Here is a 13,010-nt window from a genome sequence, read left to right as displayed (position 1 = left end):
CTGCAGCTCCCGGATTTCCATATCCAAAAAGAACTTATTTAGCCTGTTGATCATTTGCCGTTTATTTGCAGTGGGAGATTGAGTTTACTTGAGATTTTGTTTTGATAAAGCTGGAACTGTCCAACTGACTGTTATGCAGCAAAAGTCAGTCATTCAGCCTCTCTCTCCTCTCCCTCCTCCCCGGCCCCCTCCATCCCTGCCTCCTCCTTTCCCTTTTCTCCCCCTAACTCCCCTCTTTTTCTCCCCTTAATCCTTCTCCCCCGTTGCCTTCTCTTTTCCCTTCCAATCCTCCCCATCCCTCCTTTTCTACCTTCCTCTCCCTCCCACTCCCCCCCACCGCCTCGCTCCCCTCCCCCATGCACCCCTTCTCTCTCCTTCCCCTCCCCTCCTCTCTCCCCCCTTTCTCCCCTGCTGCTCTTTCTCTCTGGCTCTTCCTTCTTCCTCCTCATCTCTCCCCATTCTCTCTCCGCTTCCCCTCTTCTAGTCTCTCCTTTCATTTGACTCCCTCCTTCCCTGTCTTCTGTTTTTCTGTCTCCCCCGCACAAGTCAGGCCCTCTTGGGAGCTAACACTCCCATCCCTAACTCTTAAAGGAAGGCATAACACAGCTAATATTAGAACAAGGCGAACCAAAAGCCATTCTAACACCAGCTGGCGGGAGCCTTTCAAGGTTTCTAGAGAGGATGGATGTGTTCAAAGTAAAATCCTCAGCACTCCTACGAACATACCCCGCCCTTATAGCTTTCCTTCAGGGTTCCCCACTTACACTTACACACATGATGGACAGCACAGCGCAGTGCTCGGAGCATTTCTTCTACAGCCCCATTATACCTGGTGGTGTGCTTATCCCACAGCAAATGACTCCTGTTGTCCAGGAGGCCAGGTTTACTAAGGCAATCCAGAGTGTTCAGAAATTCTCCTACTTAACTACAGAATGTCTCAGACGCCCAGAAGAAACTCCAGTGTTAGCAATTCAGGTAATCTTGTCACATGAAACAGTGTTTTAAACCAGCGGTGCCCAACCTTTCTGGCACCAGGGACCGGTGCACCTATGAGAATCTAATGCCTGATGATCCGAGGTGGAGCTGAGGCGGTGATGCCAGCGCTGGGGAGCGTCTCCCACAGATGACGCTTCTCTCACTCTCTCGCCGCTCACCTCCTACTGTGCTACCCCGTTCCTAGCAGGCCACAGACCAGTACCTTTCGGAGGCCTGGGGGGTTGGGACCCCCGTTTTAAGTGATAGTTGAGTCCCCAGGCTAGACCACAAATGCATGTGTGACTCATACTGCTGCTGTTTTGGTGTATCCTCAGTAGTGGGTCAGAAAGGGAAACTCCTGGCCTGCAAGAAGTGAAACTGGGGGTGTCTTCCACAGCGTCTTGCCAGACTGGGCGAAGGTCCCAGCATCAAGGGAGTCGGGGAAAGAAATCAGGCTAGATGGCCCCCGGGCCTTTCAGCTCTCCAGCTGGTGACAGTGGCATAACTGGACCCTGCTGCTTCCTGATAGATGTCCTCCTTGTTTGGGAGATGAATGAAGAAGGCACTTCACACACAGACTACCATGCACAGAGTGGGAGTAACTGAAGACCAGCTTAAAGCTATGAAGAGTGATCTTGTTTTTCCATCCCAGGGAGGAACAATGGTTCTCTGCCAAGGAACCTCCCAGCAGTCTCCAATTCTATTTGTATTTTTTTCTAGAATCATCTTTTTTTTTTTTTTTTTTTTTTTTTTGAGATTTCACAGTGTCTGAGGAGGTTCGGCAGTCCCAGTTAAAATCGACAAAAGTACAAGCCTTCTGTACCAGCAGTCACGCTGTGGGGGTTTAGCTAAAGCTACCAGTTACTGGTTCTGGCCCTCGGTAAATTCCACTTTGTATTCCGAGAAACTCTGACAAGCACTTAATGGTGTTTTGTGTTCTCCAATCGCTGCCTTCTCTTCAGCACGCTCTCCCAGATGTCTCACGTACCATTCTCAAGTTCATAGTAAATACAGTCCACACACAGGCAGGTGGATGTTCTCGCCTCCTCAGGGGCCATGTCTCACGTTACTGCTTAAGTCCATGGAGGCAAATCCAGGTATTTGTGTCCTCATCTTGCTACTACGTTGCCATCGGACTGGATCCAGAGTAGGCAAACGGTGCTCACCTATAACCATTTATTCATTCATTAGCACTTCTTTAGCGCCTGATCTTCAATCTTCCCCCTAAGAAAAAGGGTAAAAGGGTTACAACCCAAAATATTGACAATATGACAGACTTTACTGAAGTTTTTGGTGTCACCAAGAAAGCGACCACATCTCAGCCCTTCCAGGACATCTAATCGGAGGCCCTCATGCACATCACTGTTCATTCAGGCTCACTGTCTGGTCCTGGTCTCCAGCTTTCTACTTGCCCTCATCCTCCAAAAGCTCCTTTTCTGGCTGCTCCTCGTGCATTGGCTCAGCCCCCTTCTTCTTCCTAGACAAATCAACATCCTTTTTCCATGGACCAATTATGAGAGCTCAGTTCCAGACCCAGATCTGCCATAAACTCACTTGGTGACCACGAGAGAGCCCTTGACCTTGGGACCGCTTGCTCTTCTCACCTACAGCATGAAGGCAGTCAGAGAAGATAACGTCCGGCTCCCGTGCCACCTGGAAAGTCTGCGCTCTGTCTGCTATTTCAATTCCCCAGTCATCAAGGAGCCTTTTCAATGTCCTTATTTTTGTCAGAGGGCTAGTATGGATGTCTGGCAAGAGATCAGGTCAGCCAAATCGACATGATATGTGTACTAAGGCGTTCATTATGAATTCTTTGCAATGTGTTGTGACCACTGCATTGGAAAAATGGTGATGGTCATGATCGCAGTGACGATGATGATCACGAGAGCAGTCCCCCCACAGCACTTATCTTCCTACAAAGTTCTTTATATAAAAACAGTATAATTTGATCATTTTAACCTTTCTGCAGGGTAGATAGAATAAGTGGTGATAGTACAATTTTATGGATGCAGAAAATGAGGTTCAGAGAGATCAAATGATTTGCCTAAAATGAGAGCGCCGGAACATAATTCTTGTCCTCTGATTCTTAGACTGATAGCCTTGACAAAAAGGAACCAGACAGCAGGTTCTAGCCAGGCATTATCAGGCAGTCATCGGTGTTCCCCTGTTTAACCATAAATAATTTCACAGAACATCAACACCAGACAAGGCCACTTGGCAGCCATGAAGGGTAAAGACGAAAACAAAGACAGTTCTGATCAAGTCTGAACACAGACAAAAATGAAAACACTTATCCAAACCACAAAAATGATTAAATGTCCCTCTATCCTAGCTAGTATGACTGTTGTTTTTCTATTCATTACAATTTAGCATTGCTCTGGTCTTCCCTACTTTTAGAAAAGATTTCTTAAGATACCATGTATATAATTACTCCCACTTCCTGACAGCATCTAATCCATAGCAAAGCTTTGATTCCTTAAACCCTGCCCAAAATAACCTAATAGAAGGCCAAGTACTATAATAAGTCCTTCTTTGTCACCAAGATGTCTCATGTGGTTCCCCATGGCGTGTGTTCTCCCTCACGGCGCTGAGTGCTCACCCCAAGTTGTTCAACTATAGGAGTGTCCCTGGTGCTTTATGCCTGGAAGGCATTTTTGGACCTTTTCATCACTACATTTTATTCTTAAGTAACACTGTCTTGAAAAATAACTAGAGGAAAACAAAAGTCCTATGTTAGAATCTCCTGGGAAGTTTTGGTTAATAGAAGATTTCTGGACGCCCGCCTCAAAATTTTTTTCTGTATGACTCTCCAGACCAAAAGATAAATCCCTTTTGATCTGAGCCGGGTTCCGTGAGGATGGCGATGCTCCCAGGCTGTTCCGAGGCACTTCGTGTCCTTGGGTAGCTCCAGCTCAGAGAGACTGAGGTGTCTTCTTCCTTTTTTAGGAATTCTAACACATTAACCTGTTTTATTTTTTTCCATAGTACCCAAAACTCTATGTATTTTTTTTACTTATTTATTTATTAATAAATGTTTACACTTATATCTGTCCATCTCTATCAGAAGATAAGGTGCTATGGGATCAGAAGCCTTTTCTTCTTTATGCCGTTATAGCTCCACCTCCAAAAACATTATCTGCTGCATATGATAAATCCTCTAAAATTCAATGTTTACAGAATGAAATTCTAGCATAAAAGATTCAATAACTTCCTAGGCAAGTAATTGCAAGATATTATAGTCTTTTCTGCCGGGAGATGATCTATATGCTGTGGAAATAGACTTTTGTCTGATGTCAAATGCAGCCAGTGGGTCAAGTGTACAGAGTGAGACAGATTTCAGCTAAATTTAAAGGCCAAAGATATGCTGGTTGCTTCAAAAGATGGTGAGCCTTCCATGCCTTAATACCTTCAACCCACGATCTACAAGTATTTGACAGTGATTTGGTGGTTAACTGAGGGAAATCTTAGTCAAGCATTAGTTTAGAGGAAGGACATGATGGGCTTTAAAATCATAGCCTGCGAGCATATGATTAAAAGTAATTGACAAGACATGCCTCAAGTCATAAGACTGATTTTCACAGTTGGCTTCTGAAAACCAATCCACTTACATTAAAGTCCAGTACAATCGTGTCAGATGTATACACTCTATGAAAAGCCCTTCATAATTAAATGCAACAAGACTAATATATTCATTCTCTCTCTCTCCCCTAGGTCCAAAAGCCGTAGAAGCTTATGGCCAAAAGTTTGAAGTAAAGACAGTGTCTGGAAAATTGCTCTTTTCTGCAGATAACAATGAAGTGGTAGTAGGAGCTGAGAGATTACGAGTTTTAGGTAAGGAAACTTTAATCATTTAATTGGTCTGTACATTTGGTAGGAAACGTGAAATGGTGTCTAGAAGAGTGAGTTAGGCCAATTACGAGATTCTTTCATAACAAGACAGTTGAACCCTTTCCCTGGAGCCTGGTTCTTGGCAAAACTTTCTCAAATCATGAGTCTTAGTGGCACATCTTCCAACAGCAAGCTTTGAGTGGGATTGTGTTCATGCCCAGAAGTGCAATAGAATTCACATCATCCTCATAACTGACAGTCCTGCGTGAAGCAGTCAAGACCTGTATACATGTGACAGTGGTTACTGAACCCGATTGTAAATTAAGAATCACTTCTGTTTGTATCACGTTACTAGTGACTTCACTGAAAATCTGCACAATTCACTTTAGCTCAGGATAACTCCAGTTGACCTTTTGGAAGGTTTTATCTGTGTAGAGTAGTTGTTTGACTTGTTTCAGCCTATTAGGGTTTGTTGGGTTTTTGTTTTTGTTTTTTCCTCCCACTCTATGTTAAAATTCTACTAAAAGAAAAGAGGTAATGCTGAGTAGGTTGGCTTTGGTTTAGCAACTTTTAGTCAGGCTTTATGAATACTAAGATGTTAGATAGTACATCCTGAACGTGGAACCCTTCGATTCTAAATGCTTCATTGAATGCCTCTTAACTTGAACCCAAATCAAAATACTCTCACTGCCTCTTTTCCAAAAGTTCAGGGAAACTATATTGCCAGTTCAGGTTTTTCATGATGAAGGAGGATCATTTGCCTACTTTATATAATCACATGACTCAGTGCTTATTTTTTGAACTGGATTTAAAAAATTGGATTGTACAAATAACAGTAAAGAGCGAGCCACACTTTTGGGCATCTTAGAGTTTTATAGTTCTTAATCTAAACTTAAGTTTTTATATTTCTTTCTTTTGGAAAAAACTGCAAACCACCACATGCACAGGCCACACAGTGAGTGAGTGGGGGCGGCTCTCCCACAGCCTTTGGGGTCTGTCACAAGAGTCTCGGCCATTATCATCTTCCCCCTACGTTATTTTGAAATGGTTCCTTTATTTTTGCTACATTTGGCTGTAGTGTTGGTGGTACATTACACTATAACATGACCATCTCTAATTCTGTATTTATTTATTAATAGACTTCAACCACAATTTTCTTTTTCCCTTTAACCTCTCCTTGCCTGCAAGATGTACTGATGTAATCATGTACTTTGTATTGATACATCAGAAACCGACAAATCTGTTTTGTCCTTTTTTGTTCTGTTGGATACTTACAATCAAAACTTTTATTAGGTTATCGAGTAAATTTAGTTTTATGAGAAAAAAAAAAGGATTATCTCAGGAACTACTGAAAGTTTACATTCATAGATCCAGCCATAACTTACTGAATTAGAAACGCTCGCGGCAGGGCCCAAGAATTCGTTCGTAAAAACATTTGCAGGAATTTCTGAGGTCTTACTGTTGGAATCATCAAATCTTAGAACACAACAAATACGTGTTCAGTGGCTGCACACCGAAACGGTCCAGCGTGGCGGTTTAAGAGTTCTGGTGCTGGAGGTGGCCCGGCTCTTATTCCCTGCTTTGTCAACTGTTAGCTGTGTGACTTGAGACAAGCTATCAACATCACTGAGGCAGTTTTCTGCTCAATTGGACTATGAACATCTACCATCTCAAGCTGTCCCTCATGTTAAATGAGATCATATTTATGTACTTATCACAATGCCTAGTACAAAATAGTACTCCGTCAGTGGTACTGCTGCCGCTGTTAATGCCCATGCTGTTCCTATTGTCAATAATACTAATACTACTTTTCCTTCTAATGCTCCCTAATAGTCACTGAAATATAGTGATTTAATATAGTGATTAAAAGCTAAGAAAATAACCTATTATGATTTTACCCCATCTTTATCCTTTATAACCTATGTCCCCTTAAGCAAATTGTCTAACATCTCTGTGCCTATGTTATTTTTTAATCTATAAATTGGGGTAATAGAAATATCTACTCTCCAAACTTCTTGGAAGGATAAAATGAAATAATCTACGTAAAGTGGTTAGTAAACTGACTAATAAATAGTAAGTGTTCAGTAAGTGCTAGCTGGGAATTATTGTTCATTCTCTGTATTATTAGTTTCACTAGGCACCTTCTTTCTTCTTTACTGCTGTCCTCTTCCTGGTCCTCACCTCCGCCCCTAGGCAATCAACTTCTCTCTCTCCCTCCATATCTCTTTCTTCTCTCCCTCATCCCTCTGCTCTCCTTCCTGTATACGTCGCTGACTTCCCATCCTTATCACTGTTACTGGCACCGTCATGCTCCCCTCTTTCAGTCTCAAAACTTTGGCATCTTCCCTACCAGCATCAGGCTTAGCAGAGTCAGACAATGAAAGTGACCGTCCCAAGGCGGCTCCGTGTGAGAAGGCGGGGTGCAGAGGCAGAGAGCCAGGGGCATCTAACCCCTGGCCAGGTGCTCCCCTGTGACACGAGCTAGAACAATACACACCCTTTGTCTATCAGGGCCTTGCTTTTTCCTGTCTATAACACAGGAACTGTCTAGAGCAGAAGTTTTCAAACAGATCTTCTGAATTCAGAAAAAAAATGTGCTTTTAAAAATACAAATTTTATAATGAATCCCAATAAATAAAACACATTAAAGACCAGAACTGCTCTGAGTTGCGAGTGGGGCTGTGGAGGGACAAAGACTAGAGGTTGGAGTTATAGCTGTACAGATCCATCCTTTCTTTTCCCCCTCTATGTTCCTTGGAGACCTCTTAGTGCTTATTTTTAAAACCCTTTAAGAGAGTCTTTAAAAAAATAAAGTCTACTGACCACTCGCCATGATCTAGGTGCCATGCTTTATAGGTATTATCGCATTTACACATCCCCAATACTTTGTAAGGTGAGTGCCAGTTTTATCATCCCCATTTTACAGATGACAAACCGGAGCCATAGCAAAAGGTGAGAGCTAGAATTCCCAGCTAGGTATTTTGACTGCAGACTACTTTACTTTAAAGCATTATACTTTGCTGCCTCCTCAAATTTGTCCCATTTTCAGTTGAGTAAACTAAGGCTTGGAGAAGTAAAGAAACTTGCCCAAAATCAAGCTCTAGTAAGTGGTAGAACCAATGTTTAAATCCTTGCCCATGGACTCCAGCCTCAATGCACTTAACTCTATGTGAATGTATATTGTTCTAAGACCCTTTTCCAACTCTCACAATTATTTTTTTTTTACCTATTATTTGTAGAAATGGCACCTTCCATGTTAGCGCTAGGTTTGAGGGTTTTATAAACACACACACACACACACACACACACACACACACACTCACACTCACACTCACACTCTTCAGGCTATTCTCTTGTTTAAGAGTACTTCGCTATATCAGCTCTAAAATAATTGCCCAGGGGAAAAAATGGTGGTATCTCATGCCAAGATCCTTTTATACAAATGGTATTTGTACAAATGGTGCTTGGCACTTCCCATTAGTTTCTTAGAGCTTCATGAATAAACTCACTGCTTTAAAATCTGACTTTGCCAAGATACAGGGTAATTTTAGATGTCCAAACACTTCAGTTGAATCTTAGTTTACAAATGCTGTGGTGCTATCAGTTAAAAACCTCCCCCACCCAACGCTATGTAGACTAAAGGCTGAAGGATTATTGTAGTTCTTGGTCACTTCAAGGCAGGTGGATATTTTTGTTGTTGTTGCTTATGCTTGTGATGTGTCACTTAGAGAACCATTTAGGATAAAATCTGTCTCTCTCCATCATTAGGAGCATTTGTTCTCTATGTAAAAATGCAGAAAGAAAGCATCATAATAAAGACCACTGTTGCTGCTAGTGCTGAGAAGATTAGGAAATGACCACCCCACAAATCTCACATCAGCTTACTCAGTGAAATGAGCCTTGTGAGTTGCAGACGTGAGCTTCCTGTCAGCTGGGATTCAGCCATATGGCCCGGAACGAGAAATTTAGGCAATTTCATTTTCAGCTTAATAAGAAGTTCATCTTTTTAAGTTGTCAGACTGCACAAGCTCTCGGGAGTTTTGGATCAGGATGCATATTTCACGGTGGAGTCTAACATACCTGGGTTTGAGTACTTGATCGATGATTTAGGATCTGAGTTACCCTGTCCAAGTCTGTTTATCTCTCTATGCTTTAGTTTCCATATGTATAAAACATAGAGGAACAAAATAAAGAATGGAAGTAAGAAGGAATGGTTATATAAGAAATATATACAAATAAATCCATTATTTTAGTTGATAGTTGAGTAGGAATAAGCAGTTGAATCTCAGAAGGAAGAACCCCAAATATGTAATGCCTCATGGATGCAGTAGTTTAACTCCTGCCTGGGCTGAGAGTAATTATTTAAATTCTCAGGATAACCACACCCACCTTTAGGACAGTGTCTGCCCTGAGCACACACCTTGAATAGTATGGTCTTTGAATAGTGTGGCAAAAGGACTAGTAGCCATGCGTCCTAAAGAACGGTTCATTATCTGGAAACTTTTATCTTGGAAAGAGGTAGGAGAATCGATGTAGGCAGACTCTAGTTGCCGATCTCCCGTTTGTGCAACTTCCCTGAGGCAAAGACGGCAGACCAGAGCCAAGCAGTTGAATGGTTGAGAGCACAGGTGTAATCTTGGTTTCTGTCATTGGTCAGCTGGTGCCCCTGGATGTGGGACATCACCTTTCTAGGCTCTGCGATGTAGTGCCTGTTTCTCAGAGCAGCAGTAGCCGTTGGCAGAACCGGATGGTGCGTTGTGTGTAGAGCGAGTGGCACAGCGCGTGGTACACAGTAAGCACTCAGTACGCGCCAGCTTCGTTGCGTTGCTGGTTTCTTTTGGTGCACTTGGACTTCAGGAAATTCATCGAGTCCTGAAATTTTACACAGCCCTTTGTGTTCACAAAGGAAAACACTCAGAGAAGTTGGTTTAGGATTTGTAGGAATATTCGTATATCAGGTAAGGTTGGACAAGTGGATTTCCTGGACGTAACTAGGGCCAGAATTAGAAAACGCCTTTTCAGGCCGTGAAGCACCACACTGCCCATTTCACCCGGACGCCTGTAGGCTGGTCTTACTATTGTATCCTCAGGCTGGACCAAGGTAATAGAGGGATTAAAGACCTGGGTTGACTTCCCGAAATTGCAGGTTCTCAAAGTGTGGTTCTTGGGTAGGAGCAACAGTTATGGTTTTCCTGTGAGTCGTGCAGACTCTCAAGCCCCACCCCAGACCTACTGAATGAGAAATTTGGGGAGACGGCTCAGTGCACAGTGTTTGCACCAGACTAACCGGTGATTCTGATGCATGCTAAACTTGATGAACCACTGACGTAGGATAGTCACAACTTTGCTGGTAGCTTTCAGGCTCAGCTTTTATAACTTTGTTCCAGAAAACCTACAATATAAAATAGCTAACGCAAGTTAGTTTGGAATTGGCTCTGTGCAAGATGCCAGACTAACCACTTACCATGAAAATACATTTGATCCTTACAAAAACCATATAAAGAGGGCACTGGCTTATCACATCGATTTACAGAGGAGTAAACTGAGGCACAGAGTAAAGATGCAATCAGCAACTTCCCCAAACTCCATAGCACGTAAGCAGCACAATGAGAAAGAACTGGGCAAGAGTTTGCCAACTGTCCCTCTCCTTTTCTCCTTCTGGATACTCCAGTATTTCCACAATTTTCCCACATCTGACCATTTCTCTGCTTCCTTCACTAACTCTTCATTCCCCTGCTAAATGACACGGATTTGCACTTGGCATCACATGTTAACTCCTTCAAGTTTCGGTCCTTGTTTTTCTCTTTTCACACAATGTTGAAACTGGGGATTTCTACGGGAAATCCCAGTTTCAACATCTGCTCTTTTCAGGTGACTCCCTCCCCCCGCCCCACCCTGCGAATCCGTATTTGCCTTGAGCTGTCTTCTTAATTCTAGTGCCAAGTTCCCAATGGCCTGGCCTTTTCTGCATGGCTGTCTTTCCATCACTGGCTCTTTATCACCTACGGCTGAACTTACGTCTCCTTACCAAGCCCCCCACCTCTGCAGAACCCACTGCCCTGATTCTCCACATGGGCCACCATTCCCCTCATCTTCCCGGCCTCGCTTTCATCTGAGTACCAGACCCTGTCTCTCTTCATATGGGCAGGCACGTTTTTACCAATTATGGATTTTTCATATTGTAAAGGTATCTATCTAGGTCTGACCCAGAAAATTTAGGTTTGTAGTCAGGCCCATCCATTTATTTACCAAAAAGATGTAAAATTAGTGTGCATGATGAGTTGTGATATAATTTAGCTTGGATTATAGAACAAAGTCACTAAATATTGTACAGGGACAAGCTTCAAAAAGCAGCAAGGAAATAGGCAACATAAAAGCCAGCACGTCCGAGAGGCAGCTTCTTAGAGATATCAGGGAAGCCATACTTTAGATTTTCATTAATGACTGACATCACTGAACAATGAATTGGACATTATAGTATTTATAAACAAAGAATGATTATAAGGTCTCATTCTAATTGTTAATTAGGTCTATTTATACTCTAGATTAGTTTTCTTAAATATGTCCTCTAGATGCCACTCGATACTAATTATTCAAGTTATGTTATTATCCATTGAAAAACATTTTTAATTAAGTCTAAAGCCATTTAAATTAGCATAAGATTTATAGAAATTTAAATGTGGTCTTATGTGTGTTTGTTTTTAGAAAGACATCAGATGATACATTTAGCCTTTGGAATTCATTTTTGATGAAACAATCTATTGCAACCTGGCTATTAACAATTACTATGAAAGGAGTAAGATGTTCTGAATAGTGTTCATTCATTAAATATGGGTCTGTATCATTCATACACACACACATACACACACACACACACACACACATATACACACGATATCTTCAAATCTTCACTATTAGCATCATGGATATTCAGAGATGAAAGTCATTCATTGTTCCCGTTCTCTCTCAGGGAGCTGTCTGTGTAATCAGGGAGATAAGATTCACATACAGATGTGTAATAGCCAAAGCAAAAAAAAAAAAAAAAAACACATGCTGTTCAGTTGGAATGAAACAAAGTGACTCTAAAATTATAGAATCCAGCTGTGGTAGGCTGGTGTCCAAGAGAGAGGTTAGAAAGCTCCTTAAATGAAAGAAGCATGTGAACTAGGTCTGAGAATGGATGAAGGGGAAAAGTTCTAGGGAGAGGGCTCCCTCGGTGAATGGAACAGCACATCTTTATCAGTCTGGACTCAGTCGTTTTAAATAATATAAATCCAGCCACAGATAGGGAGATAGAGAAGTTCAGTGGTAGCTAGCTTCAAGCTAGATTCAGTTGTTCAGTGATGTGAACAAGACTCAGTCTCTTTCTTTCTCATACTGTCTCTCAGCTCTGTTTTCTAATCTCGTATTTTGTCTTCAGTTCTCCTGGTGAACAGAAAGAGTGCTTTGCTTCCTAATGTAACTCCAACGAAGTCCTGGGTTTTACTCCGACTGACCCGACTTGGGCCTTATGCCCATCCCTGAATGAACTATTGAGACCAGGATGATGGGGCATGCTGGTTAGCAAGGCTGGGGTCACATCCCCACGTTAGAGCCTGAAACATCACGGGAGGCAAAAATGACAAAACTAAAGCTCTCCTACTTTGGGCCCATCATGAGAAAGCAGGGTTCTTTGGAAAAGACAATAATGTCGGAGAAAATAGAAGGCGGTGGGAAAGGAAGAAGGTCAAATAGGAGGTGGCCTGACTCCATAAAAGAAGCCACAGGCGTGAGTCTGCAGGAGCCGAGCAGGGCTGTTGAGGACAGGACGCTGAGACATCACTCACTCGGAGGGTCGTCGGGAGTCAGAGCCGACTCAGTGGCACGTAACACACTCATTCCGAGCTAACCTTGGAAATGGCTGACAGTGAGACGGAGGAAGGTCATCCAAAGGAAAACTGGAGTGTTGTTAGCAGGGCAGGAAGTGGGTGGTGAGCAAAATTAAACAGCAGATATGCATCGTGCTAATCCAGGGCATGATCACAGAAAATCCTGACCGCTGCTTCGTAAGTCCGCGCCCTCTTGCTCGCTCAGCTCCAGTTGCGCTGCCCCCTTCCCTCGTCACCAAGCCTGTTTTCACCTCCCAGTATCTGCACTTGCTCTTCCCCCTGCGTGGAGCCCTCTTTTCCAGGCTGTCTGGAAAAGCTCTCTTCCTTTGTGGCACAAAC

General features: G+C 42.8%; 1 protein-coding gene across 4 annotated transcripts in view; it reads left to right on the top strand.

Moving 5' to 3' along the window:
- Window positions 1–13,010, top strand: part of SGCD (sarcoglycan delta) — an 811,202-nt gene that overhangs the window by 678,080 nt on the left and 120,112 nt on the right. For all 4 annotated transcript variants that reach the window (XM_016167092.2, XM_016167093.2, XM_016167095.2 and 1 more), the window contains one exon: window positions 4,687–4,806. In XM_016167092.2, the coding sequence (XP_016022578.1) occupies window positions 4,687–4,806 (120 nt within the window). The remainder of the gene's footprint in view (window positions 1–4,686; window positions 4,807–13,010) is intronic.

Source organism: Rousettus aegyptiacus, unplaced genomic scaffold (genome assembly GCF_014176215.1).
Source record: "Rousettus aegyptiacus isolate mRouAeg1 unplaced genomic scaffold, mRouAeg1.p scaffold_m13_p_7, whole genome shotgun sequence".
Classification (NCBI taxonomy): domain Eukaryota; kingdom Metazoa; phylum Chordata; class Mammalia; order Chiroptera; family Pteropodidae; genus Rousettus; species Rousettus aegyptiacus.
This window is presented reverse-complemented; position numbering and strand designations above follow the sequence as displayed.